The sequence below is a fragment of the Pterocles gutturalis genome, unplaced genomic scaffold, assembly GCF_000699245.1.
Source record: "Pterocles gutturalis isolate BGI_N339 unplaced genomic scaffold, ASM69924v1 scaffold12075, whole genome shotgun sequence".
Lineage (NCBI taxonomy): Eukaryota > Metazoa > Chordata > Aves > Pterocliformes > Pteroclidae > Pterocles > Pterocles gutturalis.
The window spans coordinates 1845-29100 of NW_010138328.1; the positions used below are offsets into that span (position 1 = coordinate 1845).

General features: G+C 37.7%; 1 protein-coding gene across 1 annotated transcript; it reads left to right on the forward strand.

Annotated features, from left to right (window-relative positions):
• Positions 1–3593: 3593 nt before the first annotated feature.
• LOC104468731 (E3 ubiquitin-protein ligase MIB1-like) lies at positions 3594–26514 on the forward strand (the record flags this gene model as incomplete). The annotated part of the gene is made up of 10 exons (XM_010082961.1): positions 3594–3756; positions 8275–8458; positions 11123–11252; positions 13045–13149; positions 18292–18358; positions 22090–22294; positions 23068–23251; positions 23544–23688; positions 25197–25330; positions 26407–26514. Coding segments are annotated over exons 1-10 (1425 nt in total), but the record flags the coding sequence as incomplete, so codon positions are not given.
• Positions 26515–27256: the final 742 nt, after the last annotated feature.

Here is a 27256-nt window from a genome sequence, read left to right on the forward strand (position 1 = left end):
CTTCCATGGTAGTGATTATCCATTGTTTAGGATAAGGGACTCTGACTTTGGATGTTAGTTCAATACTATCTGTAGGGGCATTTAGATAATTTTGATATAAAATTTACAGGAAAGTGGCATTAGGTGACAGGAATTTTTAACTGTAGTATTAATAATGATGCTGTTGAGCAAGAAAATGTTATAAAATAGACGTGGTTATTGGTTTGATGATAGTGTTAAATCATAGTTCATATAGTTTAAGATGAAAAAAAATTTTCTCTGGTTCATAAATTTGCAGTTACAACATGATTGTAAGTTTATAGTGAGAATAAATATAAAAACACAGCAGCAGAAAGCAAAATTAAATTATTTATTGCTGGGAGTTCTTTTTATTAGGTACTCAAAACCGGACTTGATTGTAAGTTCTTAAAAGCGGTGCTTGCAGCCAGAGCTGCTGCTTTCATGAGTTTGAGGCCTGTGCAGCCAGAAAAAGTAGTGATGCATTAGGAACCCATTGTGTTATAGAAGTAATTTTTGAAACTCATTCTACTAAAAGAAAAAAAAAAAAGAAGAAACCTGGGTCCGATACACGTGTGTGCATATATATGTATATATATATGACTTTGTTATTGGAACAAGGTTTCATAAAGATGTACTGTTCTTGTATTGTAATGGTTGTAGGCTATTTACCAGCATTGCAAGACTATGTTAACTTTTTTATAAAAAAAAACTTAAATAGCCTTAGTACTAAGATTTTAGGATGGTCTTCTTTAAAATAAAAAGTCATTGATGACTTACATGAAGTATCTCTTGTAAGCTGTTTGCTCCAGATGTAGTCATCTGGGTAGTGAATGATTTGTGATATGAAGTTTTGTTTTTCAGCTATGTCTACCAAGCTAGCTGTATTATCTGCCCATTGGTAATCATATTTACATTAACCGACATTTCTTTAAGCAAGACAGAGCAGTTCAAATGAATTAGTAAACTGAGAATCTGAAAAGAAAGGAAATATCAGTTAGAAGAAAGGAAACTTCATTTAGGTCCTGTGTAGTGGGCTCCTAAATGGAGCAAGTGATGGGATGCGATGCATTATCAGTGCAGTGTGGTTGCACAATTACTTGCAAATGAGTTCTAGTCTTTATGTAAAGTGGCCTTTTGCCAGAATCTTGGAGTCTCGAGAGTCCCCTTTTTCTGGTAGTGTTATGAAAAAGAAATGGAAAGAACTAGTTTTCTGAATTGCTGAACAGAAGCATATATAAAGTATATAAACCCAGGCTTTGTATTTAGAAGGGAAGGCAGCCTTCTGCCAAAGGTACGGGTCGTACAGTACCGTATTTGTAGACAGCACTCCTGATTATTGTCATTAGAGAAACTTTTTGTGTTCATTCTCTTTCTGAAGATTTACTTTCTTCAAAGCTTAGGCAGAGATTCGTTTGTCATCTGTTTCCTCTTTTGTATGGTTGGTTCAAAGTAACAATATTATTTTCCTGTTTAAAATATTTACCCAATTGTGTTTGAACAAGGGGAGGTGGTGGAGGGGCTTGGGTCAGGAAGTGGAATCTTGATGTGGAATGATCCCGCAGCTAGAGTGAGCGTCTGTGCAGCATGGAAAGCTCCATGTGCTGTACTCTGCTAATATTGAAAATTTAGGTGTTACCTGTTGAAGATCTAACTTGAGCGAATAGTTTTCTCTAATCTGAAGAGCTGCATGAATCATAATGAAATCATACATGTCAGGACATTTTAAAAGGTAGAGCATCTCGGATGATTTACCCTATATCTTTGTTTATTTGTTCTTGCTTTTAGCACATCAAGTGTAATTTAAGGTAAATTGACTTAGTCGAGATTTTTTTTAGTGGCTATTTGTAAACACTTACAGAACCTCTCACAAGTAAGAAAATGTGATAGCTTCATGAGCAATGGTACTTGGAAAGCCTTTTTTTTTTTTTTTTTAGTAAATGTCCTTTGTTGTTCTTCTCCTTCCCCCATGTCTTCTGCACAGTAATCCTCATGTATCCTGTGATATGCTTATCAAACAGGACACATGCTTTAGCAAGTCTGGCATCTCTTACATATAATAATTGGTCAGCTGGCTGCTGCCAAACAGGCTAGAGGAGTTATGTTTTTGGAGACACTGATTTTTCACACAACTTGTCAGAATCTGGTTAATCTCTAAGAAGTCTTTGTTTTCAGTTTGCCTGGAGTCTGGCCATAGTGTAAAAACTATCTGGAGTGAAAGAATAGGAAGAACAGAACATTGCTATTGCTTTTTTTAAATTGGGGTGTAAATTAATGAGTTTTCTAAGTAGTTCTGACATCTCTTGCCTGATGGTGGTATTGTCATTATGATGTGAAAAGATTTTGGCTTATTAGAGTTCTGTAGAGAATAACAAGTCCATTGGAAAACAGATTTTGTTGGTTCTGAGAAGTAATTGAAATCACTATTGACTCCTGCTGTGTTTAACTGTGAGTGATATGGATAACCCTTGTACATCTTGTTTTACTGTTGAAATAGTCTTTTATTGGTCAGTTGTATATTGCCACCTTTGAAAATTATCTTTAATACAAAAGAGATATTCGTAACAAATTCAAATAGCATTTTGAGTAACACTCCTTCTCTTTCCTTTCACAGCTTTAAGAGAGCATAGGTTTTAAAAACTTGTAGGCAAAGGCTGTAAAATTGATGTATAAATGAGTGGTGACAGAGAAGCAGAGTAATCCAGAGAAGATTTTGGAATAGATGACAAGAGTGAAAATAACCATGGCAGGGACATAAAGGTAGGAAACTACTATGAAGTGCAAATAGCAAAAATATTTTTTACTGAAGTGGAGATCAGCAATACTGGATTTTATGGTGTGCTGAAATTGGAGGGACATTAGGAAATGGCAGCTATTGAAAAGTAATTAGGTGTGGTGAAAGTACCCTTCTCATCACCTGGTTTCTTTTGGTTTTTTAGTGCAGTATGGAGGATGATAGAAAACCTGTTTCATTTTGAAATAGCCTGCTCCTAGGAAATTTCAAAGAATATTTAGAGGTTTAGTTTTTGTGTTATCTCATTTTAGAGAGCTAAAATGCACTTCTGGTTCACAGCTGGCCAGCTGCAGGGCTGATGTTTGAATTCTGAAGTTTTTATGATGCTTTAATGTATTCCAGTAGTTTAATTAAGGCATTCTTTCCTAATATAAACTTTGTAAAGTTTGTGTGTCTCAACCTTTTTTAAACAGACTTCCTTTCAAAGAGCAGAAGAGGTTTATGTGACAGATAGAGGTTACATTTGGGTCAGGATTTCAGGTTAGCTCCAGAGCCTACACTGATCCAGTCTCCTGGATGTTCCTGTGTACTGTGTTTTGATTTACATCATGGGGTGGTTTTGGTGCACACAAACTGGTTTACTTCTTGGTGAAAGTAAACTGACAGATATGATTTCAGTGCTGATGAGCATTCAGTCCACTGGGTGAGAGCAGAGCTAGTCTGAAACATTAGAAATAATGTCTCCTTCCCTTCCCCCAAATGTGTGTAGTGCCAACATCAGGTCCTCAGTACTGAATTTTGGTGAGTAGGTGGTGATGAGTAGATGGAGACCATGATGATGCAGGTTGTCCTGTAGCTGCCCATGGAGGGCCGCAGAGGAGCAGCTATCCATGCTGCACCCCATGCTGGAGCAGGTGGACATGCCCTCAAGGAAGCTGCAGCCCATGGAGGGCCCACATTTGATCAGTGTTTTCCTGGAGGACTGCAGTCTGTAGAGAGGACCCGTGGTGGAGCGGGGGAAAAGTGTGAGGAGTTGTTACGGACTGACCATAACCCCCCCCCATTCTCCATTTTCACTGAAGGTTCTTCACTGGAAGGGTTGTCAGGCATTGGAACGAGCTGCTCAGGGAAGTGGTTGAGTCAGTGTCCCTGCAGATATTTAGAAGACATGTCGATGTGGCGCTTAGGGACACGGTTTAGTGATGGACTTGGCAGTGTTAAGTTAATGGTTGGACTTGATGATCTTAAGGGTCTTTTACAACTGAAATGATTCTATGATTCTCTCCCACCTGGGGAGAAGCAAGGAGATAGAGTTGGGAATGAAGGAGTGAAGCTGAGTCTCGGAAGAAGAGGGAGTGTAGGGAGCAGATGTTTCAGGTTTTGTCTTTCTCGCTATCTTTTTTTTTTTTTAACTGGCAATAAATTTAATTTTCCCTAACTCAAGTCTGCTTTGACTGTGGTGGTAATTGGTAAGTGATCTCACTTTTATCTTGACCTACAACCTTTTAAATTTTATTTTCACTACCTGTCCTGTTGAGGAGGAGGAATGAGAGAGCAGCTGGCAGCAGACAGCCAGCAAAGGTCAACCGATCACATTCATGTACCTATAATATCTAGTTCAACTGAAAAAAAAAATATTCTTCCAACCTTCTTTAGAACATGCTATTGATTTAAATAGTTAATTTTGTTTGTATTATGAACATGAATAAAAGTTTATCTGTCACATTTTGTGATCCAGCAGTAGCAGCTTGTTTTAGCATCTTTTTTTAGCACCTGAACTTAAAACTATCTCTTAGTCCAGTGTCACCAGAGACATAGAAATCCACTTCTCCCTCCAGGTCTCTATTGCGGTGGTTAAATATTCTGTGACAGCATTACTTGCCTGCTCCTGCCCTGCAATGCTTTGTTTGTCGTGCCAGCAGGGTTGTGCAGCACCACAAAGAACAGGATTGGGAAACCAATCCAGCTGAATATTTTTCCTCCTGGCTGTTTTTCAGCCGGATATGTTTCTTGATCCAGTTTGCAGCTCAATTCTGCAAAAACCTTTTGCTGGCATAATGGAAGAATGGAGCAGCATGGTCAGGTGAGGCATGCACTGAAGTGGGTGTTGCTGCTGGAGTCATGTGTCCGGGAATAGATGAAGAAAGGCTGTATCTATCGGGGTGCTGTTTAGGGATCTGTGACATAAAGATGTGACTCTCTTGATCAGACACTCCAAATACAGATATCCACTGTTCTCTTTTAAATTCAAGATGCTATCGTCAGTAAAATTATTTTGGGTCAAACATCTTCATATATATTTTTTTCTTAATCTTCCTGAAGGAAGTTTTTCTGAGTTTTTGCATAGCAGCTTTTGCCTTACTGGCTAGAAATGTTTAGTTTTCATTTAAATTTTCTGTGAGATCACCTAGTTCTGTATTACATGACTCATTATTATACCTCTCTTTTGCCCTCTTTCCTGCTTCTTGCACAAATTGAAGAATCCTGCAACACCCAATTACTTGGTCCTTTTACATCCAGAATGAATGTGATCCTTGTCAAACTGTCTTCCCTGAAGTTCAGCAACCATTAAAAAAAATTCCAAAGATGTGTAACTTCTCTGTTTCTATGTGAAATACCAATTTAGCAATTAATTAAAAAAAAAATACCACCCCTCAGTCCCAAGCACCATAACTAGTTAGACTTTTTAAGCAAGGCAAGAAAATAGTAACAGGTTATCTGAGTCCTTTTAATGTACCTGCTGTTGAAGTCTACCAAAAAATAGTAAAATTACTCAATACAGTTCAGAGCAGTGAGGCAGCCACCGTGAGATCATAGCTAATACTATCTTTCTGAGTGTTACTGATAATCAACAGATAACAGACAAAGTCTCAGTGTACGTAAAAAGGATAGCTTTCTGCTTGATGTTAAGCCTCCACAGTGGGAACAAGGTCATTGGTGGAGTTGTGTGGGGGGAGAAAATGTATGGGTGATTTCCAAGTTCTTGTCTCATAGAAAAAATAGCATTTTTAGTTGTTGTTACCAGGCAGCAAATAGTTTTTAAATGTAGAAAGTTGCTTAAAAAGAGTGATTATGGTATATGAGGTGTGTTGTCTGGCAGCTGGAATTGGCAAATAATGTTATGGGTTATAGAACTTGTCTGTGCCAGACTGTCAAAATTTCAGCACAGACTTTGTGGTCAAGGTATGGATGCTGCCTTAGTCATGAACTGCTCCAGGAGTTACAGTGATTGTTTAGTAGTCAGACCGTCAGCAGTTACAGGGTTTTTGTTGTCACTGAAGGCTATCTTTGGCTGTCCTGAAGAGCTGCTTACATCTCTGTGGTGCTATGTGCAGTCTTTTCTCCAAATGTGTTGCCTTTTCCAGCCTTACCTAAACACTTATTCCAATGTGCCTGCATCAGGAAAATTTTTGATCATCAGGCCAGAAATCGTCCCAAATATGTTTATAATCAAGGTTGGAAGGGGACGGAGTGAGAAGGCTTCTTGGTTAGGACGAGAAGATTTTGCTGGCATTCAGAGGGACCTTGACAGGCTGGAGAAATGGGCCCACAGGGATCTCATGTAATTCAACAAAGGGAAAGGCTGAGTCTTGCATCTGAGGAGGAATAACCGGTACAAGCTGGGGACAGCTGGCTGGAAAGCAGGTTCACAGGAAGGGACCTGGGAGTCCCAACGGCCAACTAAGTGACTGTCAGCCAGTAATGTGCCCTTGTGGCAATGAAGGACAGTGGTATCCTGGGCTATCCAGGTTGAGGGAGGTGATCCTTCCCCTTCACTCAGCACTTGTGAGGCCACACCTGGAGTACTGTGTCCAGTTCTGGGGTCCCCAGTGCAAGAGAGATGTGGACATACTGAGTGTGTCAAGCAAAGGGCTACAAACGCATTTTGAGGGATCTTAAGGCATCTGGTGTGAGGAGAGGTTGAGGGACCTGGTGGTCTTTAGGCTGGAGAAGAGAAGGCTCAGGAGGATCTTACCAGCATATATAAATACATGATGGGGGTTGTAAAGAGGATGGAGCCAGACATTTTTCAGTGGCATCAAGTGACAGAAGCAGCAATGGGCACACATTGAAATACAGGAATTTCCTCTTAAGCATAAGAAGAAACATTTTTGCTCTAGGGATGATTTCACACTGAAACAGGCTGCCCAGAGATTGTGGAGTCTGCGTTCTTGAAGGTACTCAAAACCTGACTTGATATGGTCCTTGGCAACTGGCTCTATTTTGTCCTGCTTTGAGCGGTGATCGTTGGACTAGAGAATTTCCAGAGGTTACTTCCCACCTCAGCTATTAGTGATTCTGTGAAATAATCAGACAAGAAGGCATTTCCTTCAGTTTTGCCTTTCCAACTGTTAATTTTTCTTGACTGCAGGTGGCTCAGCTGTTGGACACAAGTAACTAATAGGTTTATAGTGAATTTGGAAGTAATTTCCCAAAGGAGGGGGCAAAACCCGTTCTCTTTCCTCACTAATTTTGGAGTGATCTGGTTTTTTTGCTTTTTTTTTTTAAGGGTGAGTGACTGCAAAATTGTGTTACTCCAATGTTTTAGTGCTTAGTTTTGTCTTGTGTTACAGGCTGAATGCCAGTGTTTCTCTCTTCTGTTGCTCAATTTTTTCCAAACATCAGCAGAATTTGATATATATATTTTTTTTAATAAACTCGTGGCTATTCACTGTATTCAGAATGCATGGATGGAAACTGCCTGTGACTGATCACTTTCACTCTGCTGTAGCTTGACAAAGATGTAGGAGTAAGTAGTCTTGAGAACTGGGTTTTTGTGGAAGGCTGGATGGAGCACATGCTGGTGGGTTACATCTGGTCTGTCTTTGGCACATTCTTTTGGAACAAACCAACATATAAAGCAGTAAAACACTTCAAAAATTGTAAGATTTTCATGAAGCTAATGTCATCTGTCCAAGAGAGCTTAATTTTTTCCTATATAAAAAAAGGGCTCATAGAATCGTAGAATTGTTTTGGTTGGAAAAGACCTTTAAGATCATTGAGTCCAACCATTAACCTAGCACTGCCAAGTCCGCTGCTCAACCATGTCCCTAGAAGAGAGAGATATGAGAGAGAGATAAGCACTTATCCTTTCCACTGTACAAAATGTCTAAGTCAAACCGGTGGTTTTCAAATTATCATGCACAGTTGAACACAGTAGCCTTTGTGCTATAAGGTGTGTTAGTGGTCTTAATCCGGAGATAAAATTCCAGATTGCCTGTATATTTTGATATGTGCATTTCTGACCGTTTAACTTGTAGTTAAAGGATTTCCCATTTTCTTTCTCTGATTTGTATAGATGGAAAAAAACCCCAAACATAGCTTTCTCAGCTGAGAAAAGATAGAACATTTCAGGAACAGACTGACAACTGGAAATATGAAGCAAAGTCCATTATCTTTTCCCATCAGTCATATAGGCTGATAGGGTATCACTTGGCAGCCTTTCTTTATTGTTAACTTTTTAGTATATGGTTTCAGATTATGGTGGTGCACAACAGAAGTCTGTGTAGTGATGAGGCAAAGTTGTTAATCTTTTTTTTCTTTTTCGCCCACAGGTATCAAGCATGATGGAACTATGTGTGATACTTGTCGACAGCAACCCATCATTGGCATCCGATGGAAATGTGCTGAATGCACAAATTATGACTTGTGCACAGTTTGCTATCATGGGGACAAACATCACTTGAGGCATCGTTTTTACAGAATTACCACACCTGGAAGTGAAAGGTAAAACCTAATTTTTTCCCCTTGAAGTTAAATAGGAACAGTTACTTGTGGTTAACTTTTAAACTGCAGATTTGGTTACTGAAACTTGTATTAGGTAAGATAGTGGCTTGAGGTGTAAATTCTGTTACTGGCTCTGCCTCTTTGTGAGGGAGGGTAGCTGGGACAGATCTTTGGAGCTTGGAAAACATGGAAATTTTAGAAAGAATGGGCTAGAGAAAAAAGTTAGGATATGATTATTCAGTTTCTTTTAACCTCTCTGCAGTCTTCCTAGTTCTTGTGTTACCATATAGTAGCTTTAAAACAAAGGCAATTATCTTTACACAAGTATAATCACAAAATGATTTGTCAAGGAATTCCTGAATGTGAAAGTTTAATTAGGTTCAAAAATTGTGTAGACAGATTGAGGGGAAAATACCCTACTTGTGGATTATGAAAAACAGAATGATCTGGATACAAAACCTTTGACTTGAACTGCTTCAACTGCAGAGAAACTGCTACAGAAAGCAGATAAATGGTGCTGTGAAGGGTTGTTCTACCCTTGCCTTGCCTTTCATGTTCCTTTCTTAAGCATCTTTTACTGTCTCCCAGCAAAGAACTCTGAACAAAATTGGCGTTTAGTGTGTTCTTGCATAGCTGTTCTTGTCGTCTTGAGTTTAAATAACTCATCTAAACCCAAAGCCCCCCTCTGTCATGATTTACCTGCCAGTTAAATGTGAACAGTAATATTTGCCTGCTGCTAAGTACTTGGAGAGCTACGTTAAAGCATTGTGTAAAGGCTGCGTGCTGTGGTATCTCCTCTGTGATGATTCTCCAGGATGTTCTTTCATTAAATCACTGGAAGCTTTTTCTGTTAGATATGATGCTCAGTTAAATGTGACGTGTGCAAGACAACATTTATTTTCTCTTCTTGGAGAAGTAAGGTTTACAAATATGTTGTAATTCAGTGATGTGCTTTTATCAGTGCTTTTACAGTTAAGGGAAGTGGTTGGAGCACACAAACTGAGTTATTGTATTGTGTCTTTTAGGGACTGTGTTTATTTTCTCAAATGTTTGCCTTGAAGTCTAACTGTGGCTCAAATGCCCAGGTCAGTGGCTTTATCAGAAAGTAACTTCTGTTTTTTTTGACATTCATGCCAGCAGAACTAGTTACCAAATAGATGTCATAAGCTGAGAGTCTCAATTACAATGTTTAATGCAGAACAAGACTTAGAAGTTGAATCCAAGAGTAGAAAGTACTGTCTTAGTGTAATGAATAGAGAATGGGTAAGAAAATACAAATCTCATTTTCTATTTATTTCTTTTAAAAAAAAATCTTGTTGCTTTTGAGAATGCTTGCCAGGCTTTTTTTTCTTCTTTTTTTTTGTAGCTGAAGTTTCCTGTGTTAAGTGGTCTGTTATGGTGTGTAAAGCCTAAGTTTTAGTTTGTGAGATAGATTGTACACATTAGGTAGAATTGCAGGAAATCTTTTTCATCTGGTCACTTTCTCCTTATCTTTGTTTACTCCCATTGAGCTGTTTCTATTGGATCAAACTTAGCTGAGAAAAATTGAGTGAAGGCAACTGTTTGAGGGAGGAGAAAAGGCCAAAGCAGTGCTGTTAAAGTTGAGGAATGTCTCATAGGAAAGATGGCAAGAAGCATCTAAGGACATTTGGATGAAGGAAAGCATAAGCTCTGCCTATTTTTTTCTTGGGTCTGGGATTTCATATGGGCAGCATACAAAAGTAATGTATGCTGGTTTTTGTCTCTGTTTTGGTGTTGGGATCTTTCAAAAATGCTGCTATAAACAACGTATCTTTGCATTGATTTTAACAGTTTAACTTTTTCCTTGTCTGCCATCTGCTGGAAGTTAAAAGTTTAGCAGAAGGGTGATATACTTCCTGAAGAAATCAGGAAACATTCAGAATTTAATCTGAAAAATACTTTTGTCTGGCAACATTTTCCTGCTTGTTGCATGCAAACTAGTGGCTTCTGAGATGACTAAAAAGGCAGGAAAATGTTTTTCTCTTCATTTATATTTGTAAGTTAAATACTTGTGAACTGTTATGTTTGGGCTCATCTACTTCAGTTCTGTTGAAGTCAGATGGAAAGAAGAGGTTTGCTTTAGAAAAACAAAGTGTTATGACTGAAAAACTGGATGCTGATATATTGAATTAAATTTGCCAAGATGTGCTGTAAGAAGTATGTAGAAAACAAACTGGGACATGGAGGGGAAAGAGGTGTAGCTCTTAATAGCATAATTCTGAATAGGGCAATTGTGGGACAGTAGTAGTATTGGCCTAGGGTGCATCTAAGAGAAACAGAAATGTGTTGTTTATATGCCTCTGTATGTTTCTTTAATGATTTTAATAACATTAATACAGATCTATATGTAAGTGGTTACAAGATTATTGCTGCTAATAGGAAGTTTGGAGAATAAATTATCATTAGAATTAAAAACTAATTATAAACATACAATAAATCAGATTTAGGAAGATGATTTTTTTTTTATCTTGTGGGCTGCTGTTCGAGTTGAGAATTGAATGGATACGATTTCATGCACTGAAATCTGTGTTTGTGGGGTAATATTTGTTTCAAAATGTTCTCCTTCCTTCCCATCCCCAAAGATTTGTTTTGGACTGCCTTTATTATCTTGACGTTTGTGGGTTCTTCTTTTAATAACTTCAGGGTATTGTTGGAGTCTCGCCGTAAATCAAAGAAAATTACAGCAAGAGGGATCTTTGCAGGTGCCAGGGTGGTGCGAGGAGTTGACTGGCAATGGGAAGATCAAGATGGTGGCAATGGGCGCAGAGGAAAGGTAAAAATACAGCTGGCTTAAGTAAGATGATGTGTTTCTGCATGCTCATGCAATGGCCTTGCTGTCCTTTCTAATTATAAAGTAAAAATATCATCATAGAAATTGCTATTTTAATTTGCTGGATATTTTTTTGGTCTTATTCTGTAATACTCAAGCATTTAGAAAGAGGAGGGGATATATACTATGACCAGTTCTTTTAAATTTAAATTTACATTTTTACAATGCCAGCACAGAATTTTTAAAACTACTAAATTTTTGTCTTGGTTGTTCTGTTTAAGACTGGCTTGTAATGACATTAAAATCTTGTGCATGTTTCAGCATTACTAGAGACAAATAGCCCTTTCTGGTCATCACTGCATTCTGTAGTCTTACTGCTTGTGGCTCAGCACATTTATGTGTCTCTTGCTATTGGCTTTCAGTGCTGGCATCCTGGATTTTTGTTTTTAATCTAATAATTATAGGGACTTTTCGAGTTTAAAATGTAAAACTTTGGAGGTTTTGGATGTGGATATTGCGTTACTGGCTTAGGACATTATATAAGTAGTTTTGATATAGTTGTATAATACAAATATTTGGATTTATTGAAAATTGCATGGAATTACATGTTGCTAATCTTAACCTTTGCAAATTTTCCGTTTACAACTTGCATTTACCTTAAGAACTAATGAGGGTTTGTTATAAGTATGAACATACAGCAGGGAGTGTAAAATATGCTATGGCTTTTATAATAAAATATGAGGTGTTCTAGAAGGAGAACTGGATGCCCTTGTATCTTGGTGAGCTGTTATTTTTTTGTTGTATTTAATTTTAGTATGCTTAAGCAGCATCTAAAAGAAAGTGAAAAGTTCTTGAATAAGATATTTAGTCTATTTTTTATCATAGACATTTATGGAAGCTTTAGGAATTTTGGGGATTTCATTTGTTATTTTATTGAGAGGAAATAATAAATGTAAATTTCTTAAGGCAAGGGATATTCAGAAGTAGCATTTTTCATCTTGATTATTTACCCCTTGCTGTGAATTTGGCAAGATACTTTGCAATCTCCAGAACTTTGCAAAATAAAAGTCTTATCCTGCATTGTTTCCTTTGTGTACTAGACTTGAAATAGGGAGATTATTTAAAAGATGAAAATATGTGTAAATGCAAATAAATGTTTTTAATGAGGAAAAGCAGATGGTCGGTAGCAGAAACAGCTTTTAAATAAATACAAATTAGAATGAAGACAAATTCTGGAAATTGATTTTTTTTTTTAATAGATGAAGTGTTTTCAGAATTTGGTGCGTGGCCTCATGATTTCAGAAATGTCAGGGAAAGTCCTTTTCACTGTCCTTTCGTACTGTTAAACGGATTGGCTCTGGAGACAAAACTTTGTTGCCTAACATAGTACATTGCTACTAGGCAAATGCAGATTAAACCAGACAAATTCAAGGAATTAAAATAGTTTTCATCCTGTTTTTCTCAACTGAATGCTGCTTCTAGTAAGAACATGTCAAAGCGTCATAAAATAAATTTTTACAGTTCAGATTTTCTTCCCTGCTCATATAGTTAGGTTATCTACCAAATACACAAAGGAAAAATAGGCCTACAAAGTACAAATTCAGGCTGTCATCTTACTAAGACACGTGGGGAACACTTGTATCAAACAGAAAACAGCTTCAGAATAAATTTTATTACATTCAGTAAAACTGCTGTATCCTGAATTATTTTAAAGATATGCATAAAGTTTTAAGTTCAAATTATGCTTCTAAGTCTTTGTTGTAGGAACAATTTTCTTATTTTTAAAACTGAATAGGTAACTGAAATCCAAGATTGGAGTGCGTCGAGTCCACATAGCGCAGCATATGTTCTTTGGGACAATGGTGCTAAAAACCTTTACAGGGTTGGCTTTGAGGGCATGGTAAGTATGAAAGAACACAAGGGGTAAAATGCATGGTGGGGGAAGGGTAGTAAGAATAACTTGTGCTTTATTATCCTGCTTTGGTAATATGCTTTGTCAGTTTGCATGCTATTAGTCTGGTCATTGTGAATACAGCTGTGTGGATCATGCATATGTATTAGTGAGAAAGTCTGATCTGGGAATTTATAAAACACGTGAATAACTTAAGGTCTGGTTTCTGCCAGAGTATAGTAAATGTTTACATCACATACATGATTATCTTACTGTGCTACTATTGTGCTTAAATTAAAATTCAGAAAATAAAAAGAAGCCTAGTTACAAACTTTTTAAAGACCTTGTTTCTTTTAACTCCTGAAGCCTTTAGTTCAATTTAAATTTTGATGTGATTACTGCAAGATTTGCAGTTTTTAAACTGCTGGCAACACTCAGAATCCTCTTGAGAGCAATTTTTTTGTCAATGGAAAGGTGTTGAATTAAGTTACAACCTTAATTTGCTTTAGCACTACATCTTTCTTTTTCACTTCCTGGCTTCTACAGCTACTTCTACAGCTTTTGAGAGAAAATGGGTCAGACTCTAGCCTATGTGCCTTCTGTCACTGGGTTTTCTTATCCTAATGCGGGTCAGGGAAAGGTTACTTTGATTATTAACTACTTATAACATCTTAATTAGCATTTTCTGTGCATGATTTTTGTTTGCTAGTGCAGAGGAAAACATGTTAACATTGAAGTGTCATCTTGTCAGACGTGTATCAGTAACAAAATGTTAAACAATGACTAGTCTACTTTTTTTGAAAGTAGAATATTTTGCCTTATAGCCTCACTTGAAATTAAGTTTATTTTTATTATAAAAATAAATACTAAGTACCACTTTTGTGGTAAATACATGTTTTAGTGTCAGGTTTAAAAAGAGTAAACATCTTTAGCGTAGTTCAGCTTTTCTGATTCTTGAAGCTGCTAGAGGTAAAATACAAGTCAGTGTTGGATTATGTGCTTCCTTGTCCTGCCCAGTTCTAAAGAAAATTCCTTATATACTGGCAAAAGGGAGATATTTGGTCAGTCAATTAACAACCAAATCCTTAAAATGTATGTGAAACTAAATATCTATATAGGATAATATGTAAATAATATATGTACATATATGTGTATAAAAAGGATATTTTGAGGCTTTATATGTAGTTCTCATCTGACTGTAATCCATTTGTCAGGTACTTTTATCAAATGCAATTTTCACTTCAGACAGAGTGAGTTCTTAGATCTCTGTGACAGAGTTATTTGAATGAAATGCTAAATTTTATAACTGATTAATTGCTTGCTAAGTGTCCAATTCATTATGATTATTTACTATTTATGTGCCTTTATCTAAAGCTGACTAATAGACTATCAGAAGGTTCATGTAAAATTGGGGCAAACTTGCCTTGGGACCTAAAAATTGGTTAGGACTCTCCACAGGATGTGGAATCAACAATAGTCGGAGTGTGTGCTCTCTAAATACAGTGGGGAAGAGACCCCTACTTGCAAATGAATAGCAATTGACTCAGACGCAAATGGAGCTGATTAAAGAAACACAGCTTATTTTAACTCAGGGTTGCTTGTTTGATAGCTGACAGGCTGCATCTGGTCCTCAAAATTAATCTATCTGGCCTGCCAGCTTTTCCTTGGGACAGACAAGGATTGGCTGGTTAGGCAGCAGGTGCTGACTGAAAACTTGCATTTATTTGTTGTCAGGTCCTTGGAGTTTTTGAGGTTGCTGTTGCTGTGTTTACCTATGAAGTGATTGAGAGAGGTGCATCTTGCCTTTCTTTGTGAAACCTGGCATTTTAATTTGGGAGTTTCTGCTGCCACAGGGCACAAATTCCCGAAGGGAAATTTTTTATGTTACTGTTAGGCTGAATAACGTGTTTGCTACATCTGTAGTGGGAATAAAGTACTGTTGGCCAGTATGATTATTGACACTGCTTACATTTCGTGTCTGTATGTATTCAGATTCTGGAGCCAGACCACGTTGTTAACCACAGTTACCTGCTTTAGATAGTTCAATCAGCTGGAGTGCCCTAAACCAGTTTCATTATCTAGGAATCGATTTTGTGCTACAAAATTTATTTGCTCTTGCTTTTTTTGCTGTGATTTGCCTCCTCTTCTTGTTTTTCATTGTGGAGAATCTTCTTTCATCTGTGTGGCCTCTGAAAGAAGTAACTGTAATTACCGTCCATCATTGTGTCGGTGATCTGTAAGCCATCTGTGTTTGTGTACTTCTTCCACGAATTCTGAATAGCTGAGTGCATAAGGGAAATTGAGAGGATTCCTTGCCCTTGTGTTTTTGATGTTAGACTTTCTTATCCTGATTGATACTTAATGTCCGTTCATCAGCGCTTATTTGGTTTACCCTTAATCTTTGAAATTAGTGGTTTTTAAGAATGACTTACTAGCACATTTTTTTTTTAATAAGACCAAAATAAATGTCTTGGCATACTAGGCATTGCAGGTGAGTTATAAAAATATATAGAAATATGCTTTCTGGTGCAGTTACAACCGCACAGATCTGTAATGTAAGTCAGATCTTCAGCTCTCTGGTCCTTCATCTTGTCCCCAGTATGTTAAAAATGATGGATTTAGGAAGGAGCAACAAGAACATGTCGTCTCCGAACTATCCACTGTTTCAATCCATTTAGAAAGCTCAAAGAGACTCATAAAACTTGTAAAAATCCCGGTGGGGTTCTCTCAAGTGTGGTACAGCAGAGCTGGCAGCGGGGATGTGCTGGCAGCCTGGTTGTGGCTGGGCTTTGGGTGTGTTTGTGCTCTGTCCTCACTAGGGGGGCCTCTTGCCACGCAATCCCCAGGGGAGGATGACCAGGAGCTTAACACCACCCCTGGTTTTTTACTTAAACTACTTGGGCAGAGGAAAGCTTTTTTTCCTTTTCAGAGAAATATAGTAGCTGAGTGCTGGAAGTAGAATTATAGCTGCTTACCCATCTTTCTTGGTATTGAAGTAAAAAAAAGTAGTTTCCCATCTTAAAACTCCAGATCTTTTTTGGGTTTGATTATGTTTTTAAAGACATTTGCAGGCCTTTGTCGTGTTGATGTTACTTTTGTTAGTGCTGTTAGCAAACTTACTGAAGGAACTCTTTGCTGTATATACAGTATATCTGAGTTAGTTTCTTATTGCTTTAATCTCTGTCCAGTGCCTCATTTTTCTGTGCAGTTTGAGTCCTCAGTTTTTTGATGAAGACTTATGTAAATAAAATAAGCATGTTACCTTGCTTTTCTGTGATATTTAGATCAGTCTCTTATTTTGCCCTTTGGTGATCTAACATTGAATTCACCATGTAAGTGAAAGGAATACAGATGTGAAGCTGAGGTCCAACATCAAGCTACCACTTAGCTTTACAGCCAAGTGTATCATTATACTCCAGAAATAAACTATGCACAGGGTATGATACAGGCAGGGGAAAAACAAGTGCAGATTTGTATGTTTCTGGTTTTTTTTTTTTCTCTGAAATTTAAGGTATCTTAACCTGCTTCCTAATAATTTATGCTGCATGTTAATTAGCCTTTTACTGAATGTTTTATTTTCTCTGCTAGCTTTTAGCTGTCAGTCTGCTCTGTATCTTAATGCGTGCTGTAACACAAGCAATCCTGGATTTTGCCTACCTGGGAGAACTGTTTAGGACCCTCCTATGCTCTATTCTTAATGCTTTGAAGAATGTGAAAACAGCTCTTGCATGTATACCCCTTCTTGACTCCTGCACAGACAGCTGGTTGTTGCATGACACAAAGAGTTTGTATTCAGCGAGTGAGACCATGTGCTCCTGGGCACATTAAATCTCTGTTGGTCTGGGGAAATGAATCATCTTGCCATCTGGGATAGTCCGCGCAGCCCCTTTGTCTTTGGCCGAGTTAAACCCAGCACCTGCCCACCGGGTGGCAGCATTTTTGCTGCTGGGCTCAACAAACTGTTTCCTCAGAGGTTTGAAGAGCGGCTAAATCTCATTATTTTCATAAGGCTGTTTTCATCACTTTTTCAAAAAGTGGTGGTACATTCTTCATAGATCAGGATACGTGCTGAATTTTGTATTGTTTTGGGCTGCTTAGCTGTTACAGGTCACTGAGGGTGTTCATCAGTGCCTTCATGATTTGGGAGACTTGAGAGTTTTCATTTTAATCCTTTTGCAGGAGCACAGTCTGCCAGTAAATCTTGGGTGTGGGAAAAATAATTATTAAAGTATTTGTTTACTTCTGGTTGATTGTATCATAACCACCACCTGTCCTCTGTTTCCTTTCCTCTGTTACAATATTCTAACACATTTTGCAAACCGTTTCCTATCTCCTTCCCAACTCATCATGCACACAAAATGCCCTTTGTTTAGTGAGAATTGTTCTGTAAGGAGCAATGGCAGATGGTTGCCATTCGGCTTTAAGGGTTACACAGGGGAAAAAATAGACGAAAAGAGAATTGTAGGAACTCTGCTAACTTTATGAATAGGAGTTGGTCATCATACTTGAAACTTCTGTTTCTTGGATAGTATGAAACAGTCTTTCTGGAGTATGAGCTTTAGAACTTTTATCTTTAAAAAAATAATGTTTAGCTTAGCATAGTGGGTTTGTTTTGTTTTTTTTTTTTAAATACTATCCTTGCGTTCTATATATTCTTAATTGGAAATTCTTTGTAGAATTTGTGTGCCAGGCTTTCTTTTCTAACTTAAACATATATCTGTCAAAAATGGGAAGAGGGGGCAGCACTGTCAGGCATTAAATGATTGGTACAGGAAAGGCTGTGGCCTGGAGTGCTGTTTGCAGATTTTTTTTCTTTCCTTGCTTGTGTTTTTTAAAAGAAAAGATAATTTTGTAGAACAATGCAAAGGAACTTTGTGTTACTTTAATACTTTCTATTGAGTTAAAAATGTCTCATCCTTTACAGCCCTTTATGTTGGTAAAGCTTATTAAAATCTTGAGAATGTCAAGGATGATAGATTGAAAAGTAGTTGAGATTGTATGCATCAGTAACGAATTCATGGGGCATGTTTTTAGTACATTTAATTTTCAGCCTTTCTTAATTGAGTGTATTTCAGTTTTAGTTTCACTGTCTTATGTTAACCTGGAGACTCAGTCAGTGAGGACTAAAGTTGTCTTAATCTCTCCCTGTAGTCTGACCTGAAATGTGTCCAGGATGCAAAAGGAGGTTCTTTCTACAGGGACCATTGTCCTGTGTTAGGTGAGTTGAAGATAAAGTGCATTTACCGTGATGTCTGTTAATTATACTTAGTCTGAATTTCTCTTTAATTGTCATCTAAAAGAACTGCCCTTACTGGTGAAATGTCAATGGTACCATTTCTAAGCATTAATAATAAATTGGAATGCTTTTAAAAGTGTATTTGATACCGGTGTGGCAAGGGGGCTGTTAAGTGTTGACTAAGTAACAAATTGAGTCACAAGTCTTGTGTGCTATATTTCTAAAAAGCCAGACATAGCCGTGCATTCTTATAAGACTGTCTTAAATATTCAGAGATGTTCAATGAAGTAGCATGTATGTGGCCATAAACAGGAGTCATTTAAACATATAACTTAACCTGTTATTTTATACTAATGCTAGTGTATGTTGTGAAATCTCAGTTGAGGTTTTCCATATCAGCTCTTGCACTGACTTAGTGTCTTGGCTGGGCTGTAGACATACACAGAGTGTATTATAAAAAATAATTGCCAGGTGTTTTGGTTTTTGAAATATAGGTAAGTTGGGATAAATTTTGTAGATTATTGGACACAAATTTCTTAATTATTGATGTGTATTTCCTTGGCAAAATACCTGGTCATAAAACGGGACACTACAGAAAATTTTGCTTTTCTTCTTAAGTTTCTTATTATACTTGAATGCATAAAAAAACTTCGCTGATAATACTAGCTTTTCTAAAGTGATGAGAATTCTCTATTTACTAGTCTTAATCTGATTCCTTGCACAAGTACTTGAAGGGTGACCTGCGAACACTTATTTTATTGACAGGATTGGTGAAAAGGTAAAAACAAAGGTCTGTTTTGTTTAGAAAAAAGCCAATCATCCAACAAGTCACTTAGATATTTACTGTCAAGCAGATGAATTGTTTGAAAGTAAAAAACCAAAGCATGCTGATCTTTGTATCTTGCTTCTGTACTTAGAATTAATTTTGTCGTTTTAGTCTGATGTGAATAAAAGTAGAAAAGTAGTAATAGGATCTTACTGGTTCTTTTTTACATAGGTAAACTTAGGTTCTTATGTGTGCCCGTTTTTAATTTTCATTCTTGCTTTAAAAGTACAGGTCTATGTTTTCTGCATGTAGCTTCCTTTTAGGGTGTTACTGTATTTGAATGCATGAATATTAATCACTAAAGATAGTAGGAGACTATTCTTTGTTAAATGTCCATGAACTCTGTTCATCCTTACCACATTATCCTCCATCTTCAGTCTTACCTTTCTTAGAACATCTGTCCGTTTTGTCTTCTGAATGTAGTTCACAGATGTGTTCGTACTGTGAATTTAAATGTATGCTTGCATTAAAAACTAGAATGTTATTTTTGAAGCTTTGCAATTATTCAGAGTTCAAATAATATTCCAGCAAGGGCCTAATTAATACAGAGTAGTATGTAGTTGGAGAAAAATACTGGGACTGATTTTGTTCAATACCACATCGGTGACCTTGATGATGAGACAGAATGCAGTCCCAGACAATTTGCAGGTGATAGCAAGTTCGCAGAGGGGTCTGATTGAAAGTAGAACTTTATTCAGAAGAGCCTTGAGGAAGTGAAAAATTTGGTGAATGAAGACCTCGTGGAGTTCATTCAGAAGTGCGGTTTTGCACTCTGATTGAAATAAGCATACGTAGGAATTCCCAGGCTGGAAATTGCGGATGCCTGAGTGAGGATCCTTGCTGGGGACCTGGGTGTTGCACTGAATACCAAATTGAATGAGACAGCAGTGTGCTGTCATTGCAAATAAGGTAAATTTCATAATGGGTTATATTAGAGGGATGGTGGGCAGCAGAATAGGAAAAGTTATTATCCCACTCTTCTCAGTGGTGATGAAGCTGTGTCTTTTTCCATCCATCTCCTCTTTCCCCCTTGCCAGTTTTTAGAAACTGTAGAGGGTCTGATTGTGGCCTGCTAAAGTGGTTAAGAGACTGAGAGGACATATATTACAAGCAGGAGGAGCTGGTTTGTTTAGTCTGGTAAGAAGGAGGTTAAGAGGTAATCTACTAGCCACCTACAACCACTTGGTGGGTGATCGAAAATAATGCTACCAAAATTTCAGTAGTGGCAAATGGCATAAAAATAAATGGTGGCTACCTTAAGGGACTCGAGAGGTTCAAATCAGATACTGAAGAAATTTTCTGTTAGACCTATGGCTCTATATTACAGCACTGGAAAAAGTTACTTGGAGAGGTTGTGGAACCTCAGTTCTTGGGAACTTTCAGGAGAGGCAAAGCCAAGCTGACCCCAGCTGGTTGTTAGTTCAGCTTTGAGCAGGATATCAGAGCAGATGACCTCGAGGGATCCTTTCCTCTAATACTTCTCTAATTCTTTGCTGTTCTATATCTCTTCCTTTCTTAGATTTCCCTGTCTCATCAGGACTGTCTCTGGGATGTTTGCTTTCAAAGTTTTCTCTCTAGTGAGTTCCTTATCAATAGCTTTTCTGAAGAATTAATCTCTGACTTTGTCCTCTGCAGAAGTGGCTGGTTTCCATGTTAAGTGTGTTTTGCTGTGAAGTTGAAGGGTGCAGACTGAAAATAGCATTCAATCTATAGTTCCTTCAAACTAAGAACAGGACAGAAGAAGTCACTGGGTGGTCATAGAAGTCAAAGTCCATTGAACATGAATATTTATTCATAGCGTGTTTACTTTTTCAGCAGTTTATTCTTCAGTATTATCAGATTCTCTTCTTTGCCTTTCTGTCCTCTGGAGACTTTCAGTGCTGCAATTAGTGCTACCAACATCAGGTGTGGATTTCAGGCTCTGGAATTAGTCTCCCTCCAAAGAATGTTTTTGTCTCTGGGTATCAGGCTATTTGTACTTCCTTGCTGTTGCAGTGTGAGGACCCTTTCTCCATTACTACCTCTTACTTGGACGAGGAAAAACAAACATTTTCCTCCAGCTCCCCAGGACAGCGATATTACTAAAGGAACTCTGCTCACCCTGTCCTTTGTCACTGATGTTGCTATTGAACTCAATCTACGTGACTTGTGCAGTTGTCATACTCATCACTGTTCTGTGAATGGCACCAGATACCATCCTCTGGTTCTGGTAGTGAGCAAATCTGCAAGTGTGTTCTCTTGTCAGTTAACACAGCTTAATGTGTGTGAATGTATGCCATCTCCCTCCAGCTAACGAATTTTTGCTCTGACACATCTTTTGAAAACGGGCATTGTCCAGGGAGAATGTTTTAATTTTAAATTTGCAAGGGTTTTTTTGTTTGTCGTCATCTCCCCACTTAAAAGGTTAAGGATTTTCATTGTTCGTTATTTTGGAGGTATTCTTTTACCGTGCTTTTTCCACATTCAAGGACTGACCCAGTTCAAAACCACTTCTGTGGGCATTCTGCTTATCTTTCAGCATCTGAGGAGATAAATGGCACTTTGTTTATGACTCGCTCAAAATTATCAGAGCTTTTCTATATCTAGGTGTCTAACACCATATGATAGCTGTTATCATCCTGGTTAGGGCCCGTAGTGGAGCCTGTCACAAGTATTTAGCATTGTACACCATTCACCAGTGTCATTGCTATTTGCCTTGAACGCTCAACAAGAAACCCACAGTTCCATAGGCAGAGGTTCAGAGTTCTTTTTTTACCCATTTTACTCCCTTTTAGCTATTGGTCACTACAGTTGCAGAGACCGAGAGTCTCAGAAATCAACTTTCATTCTCTGAATTGCTTGGAGAATTAGTGTGGTCATGTAACGTTTTCTTTTTTTTCCATTTCAGGTGAGCAGAATGGTAACAGAAACCCAGGTGGGCTGCAAATAGGTGATCTTGTAAACATTGACCTTGATTTGGAAATTGTACAGTCTTTGCAGCATGGTCACGGAGGATGGACTGATGGCATGTTTGAAACTTTAACAACAACTGGAACAGTTTGTGGCATTGATGAGGATCATGACATTGTAGTACAATATCCAAGTGGCAACAGGTTTGTGGTATAGCCTCACACACTTCCTTTACCTTCAGCGCTTCTGATCACTTGGTGCCGGAAACTTTCTGTTCTTCTTTCGTGCCTATTAAGATTTCCTTGAGAATGTTTGTATTCTTTCTACAATGTGTAATGTGGACTTACCTTTAAAGATGCTTTAGTGGGAAAAGGAAGTTTGTTGCTTCTCTCAGCATAAAAACAGCTAAATGCCTCTAAACCAGTAAAATTTGTAGTACAAATGAGGGTAGTTCAGTTAAAAATGGTGTATGTATCTAGTACATCCATTTAATTAAAGCATGTTTTTATAACTGAATGTTGCAGCTTTTGACCTAGGACGGAGGGGGAAAATTCTGTGTTCTTCCCATGTTGTTTCCTCAGAGTCCAATCGTCTGTGAGAGGGTTGGTGAAAAGGGGATGACCCAGCTTGGGTCATCCCCTTTTCAACCGGAGTCATCTCCTTCTGTCCCTGGAAAAATAAACAAACTGAATAGCTACTTTCAGGACTATTATATTGCTGTCAGCTTGCTTCCCTTTAGGCAGGATATTTCTTCATTGCTTTTACAAGTGTACATCTCTAAAGATTGTCCTGGAAATATTCAACTAATGAGCCACAGACAAGTTTATGGACAAAAAGGGTTAACAACAAATATGCCATAATATCCAACTGCAGAAAGTTTGTAGGCTTACAAGATGAGTCTTGTCCAACAGGTAATTTTTAAACATATATTTCACTTTACATGTTTAAAATCTACTTTAAATTATTCATCGTCTAGGTGGACATTTAATCCAGCTGTTCTCACCAAAGCTAACGTTGTCCGAAGTGGAGACGCTGCTCAAGGTGCAGAAGGAGGTACCTCTCAATTTCAAGTGGGTGACCTTGTTCAAGTATGTTATGACTTGGAGCGAATCAAGCTTCTTCAGAGAGGTCATGGAGAGTGGGCTGAAGCAATGCTTCCGGTAAGTTGTACATTTGGGTTCATAGATTGGTAAAACTTGTATAATATTTCTAGTTATGACTGGTAATAATACCTGGAAGTTGTGGGAGTCAAAGTGATTTTCTTCTAAGTTAAAGTGTATTTCATTGAACGTGGCGTAATAATTGCTTAGATGTAGTGATCTGCTTAGCTTGATGAAACTTAATTAAAGGTATTAGTGACTGTACTATTAAGCAGCAGACTTCATAACATTTGTGACTTAGCATTTATTTTATTTTTAGTATCATTTGCATTTGATGTTTTCTTTAATGCAGACTTTAGGTAAAGTTGGTCGAGTCCAGCAGATCTATTCAGACAGCGACTTAAAGGTAGAGGTTTGTGGGACATCCTGGACGTATAATCCAGCAGCTGTCTCAAAGGTGGCATCAGCAGGATCTGCCATAAGTAATGCATCTGGTGGTGAGTTTGAAGAATGACCAGTAATGTATGTATGGCAGGTATTTGTGTTAATCAAAAATTTGTTAATAAGTACTAGTACATAGTTTGTGTGCAAGGTTAATAACACTTGGTCTTGGGGTTTGTCTAATTGATTTTGTACCTTTATGGAAGATAGAAGAAAGAGCGTGCAGTCCGTGTAGAGATGTTGGTTGTTGTTATCTTGGTATGCTGCAAAAACTCCAAATCAAATTTGGGGTTCTGTTTGGCCACAGTGCAGGTATGTCTTTGGAGATCTGCTCTAAGGACTTTAAATTTAAAAATGATTGAAAGAGACATTAGATTGGAATAGGGACTAAAGCTTGAAGAAAGTGTCACTGGCTCTAGCCAGCAGACTTCTTGTTTAATAGGTGGTGTGGGATAGCGAGCATAAGCAAGGGTTCTGTTGCAAGTGGTTACTAAGGATGATATTCTTTCCTTAAAATTTCTATCTTTAAAACTTAGACATCCTTAATTACAATGGGATTTTTTTGTGTGTGTGTCTATGTAATCACATTTCGGATCTGTTGAACCTGTGTTCATTCATCCAATAACAAGGCAGAAAGACTGTCTAATGTGTTTTATGTTCTGTTGGCTGTTCCACAGATGAATTAAACTAGAAAGTTTTTCTTCTTTTTGGTCATAGATAAGTTATTTTTTCTTCTTTACATATGTGCTTTAATGCCAAGAAACCTTTCTACCTAGTTTTCTAAGCTTTCTCTTAGGGAGGTATAGATACAGTGAGTTTTCTGCAATAAAGACAAAGTCATAGCAGCCATAAAACTAGTTAAGGAGTAATATAGAATCATAGAATGGTTAGGATTGTAAGGGACCTTAGAGATCATTGAGTTCCAACCCCCCTGCCATGGGCAGGGACACCCCCCACTAGCCCAGGTTGCTCAAAGCCTCATCCAGCCTGGCCTTGAACCCCTCCAGGGATGGGGCATCCACAGCTTCTCTGGGCAACCTGTTCCAGTGTCTCACCACCCTCATAGTAAAGAACTAATATCTAGTCTAAATCTGCCCTCTTCCAGTTTAAATCATCCTCATCCTGTCACTGCATGCCCTCATAAAAAGTCCCTCCCCAGCTTTCCTGCAGCCTCCCTTTAGGTACTGGAATGTCTGTATTTGACCAGTGATGTGAATGACTGTACATGGCAGCGTTTCAAAACACAGAGGGCAGGACACACCCTAAGTTAAACTAAAAAGTGTGTTATATCAGCATGTAAATTCATGGTTCTACCTTGACCCCACACTTCTCTATTTTGTGGTAGACAAACTATTTGGGGTTCAGTCAGCTTTGTTCTGAGGTGCCTGACGTGACAGTCTCAACTGTCTAATCTCAGAACTGAATAGTAACTTATTGCTGACATTTTATGGTGGTTTGTGTATTATTGTGTACATGCCTTTAGAAACATGACAGATTTAGCTGTTATTTTTCTGTTCTTATGTGATTAGAGTTATCTTAATTGTCCTTTGTTTTATAATTATAGAGAGGTTGTCCCAGTTATTGAAGAAATTATTTGAAACCCAAGAATCTGGAGATCTCAATGAAGAATTGGTTAAAGCTGCTGCCAATGGAGATGTTGCTAAAGTAGAAGACTTGCTAAAGAGACCAGATGTAGATGTGAGTGTTCTGTTCTGGGGACCTGTAATACTACAGGAAGTGAAGCTGTCCTAGATACTCCTTGCCAGTCAGTAGTGTGCCTGCACAGAAGTAGTACAGCTGGTTCCAGTGTCTCTTCTCCCATTTGTTGTCCTATGAAATGTCTTAGGGGCTTGTGAAAATAGTGCTTTACACCCTTTTTCGCCAGACAGATTTAGTGTTCTGTTGTCTGCCATGAATTAAAATACCTTCCAATCTCTGTCTGACAGAGTTTGGGCAGAGAAACAAACCCTCACAATGAGTGAAGGGTCTTCAATTTCCTTTGTTTCAAGGGGGATAAAAGGAAGGAGGGTAGATTTTGGGTATTTTTTTGCTGTTGTTGTGTGTTGGGGGTTTTTTTGCATGGGGTGTGGTGTTTTTTTTTTTTTTTTTTTTTTTTTTTTTAACTGATGGTGTAGATTATCTAATCTGTTCTCCATAGGATTCCTTTTACCAGCTGGTCTAATCAGATAATACTGAAAATTCTGAAAGAAAATGCTTCAGAATTATGGGATTTGGTTCAGGGAACATGTTTTAAAATCACAATTGGATATTTTTCTCACTACAGCACTAGTAATTCTTGCAGATAAGAGCCTTCAGATCTGAGGACTGATTTGTGGCTCAAGATTATACAAAACGTAGTATTTTGTTCAGACTGACTCCTGTTGTTGCCATAAATTAGAAAAGGAAGTTAAATCTACTGTAGGGCAGAGGACTGGTATCATTCTGAGACCTGTTCTCAAAATCTGCTTTTACAGTAGCCCAAAGATGAAAGTTTTTAATCAAACCATCATTAAGGTCTTAATGTTTGAAATAAATCCATTTCTTGCTTCTTTCCTTCAATCTAGTTCATGCTATAGAAATGAAATAGAGAAGAGCTAGGAGATCATCTATATGTGCTAGAAAGGCAGCTGTCTAAAAGTTGTTCATTTGATACTTTAATATGCAAATTGTTGTTTTAAATTTTCTAATAAACTTGTGTACTTATATACTGCTAAAGCATCTCATAGGTGTGTGTGTATTTTGTAACCAGTCTCAAAGTATTGATATGCTTCCAGGTGAATGGACAGTGTGCTGGACACACAGCTATGCAGGCTGCTAGTCAAAATGGACATGTTGACATTTTGAAGTTGCTTCTGAAACAGAATGTGGATGTAGAAGCAGAGGTAATCTTAAATATTTCAAAATACTTTGTCTGCTTAAGTTTTAAACTTTGCTACATACAGAAATAACAGTTCTGTTGGAGTTGCCTTCCTTTTAAATGTCAGAGCAAGTGAAGAACTGTTTTTCTTACTGTGATTATGTTCCCAAATTAGCTTCCTACTAACAATATTACACATGGTCAATATCTAATTCTTTAGCACCTCTAATTAAGTGAATAATGCTAATATAATAGAGCTATTTAAGTTTGTGTGTGATAGTAGTGGATGAAACACCTTCGTTATTTCATTATGTGAGGCAATGAGTAGTTCTCAGAACTAAAATTATTTTTATATTCACATATATACTGTGACTTTATAAGGGTTTTCTGCTAAATTGTAAAGATGGCTTAGATTTGATGCAGTACATAGTTGCTGTGGTCTGATTTCTCTGATGTGGCTTCATTTATCTGCCATGTTAATCAAGTGGACTGATACCTTCTTCTCTGGTAAAAGGAAGGGTTGGAAGCGTTAGAGAGGGAAGTAGAAGCACTGCTTAAACAGTTTTAAGATCGTGCACATAGTAATCTGCTAACAGTAGAATTGTCAAGAGTTTGTGTTTGCTCAAGCTTCAGAACTATTTTAATGCTTGCATTTTAAAAAAAAAGTATTTTATTTGAATTTTCAAGCCTTTTGCATGTAACTGAGTTGCTTAAGTGAAGATGGTATTTTAGAATTGCATTTATTCTTATAATATTAATCATATATA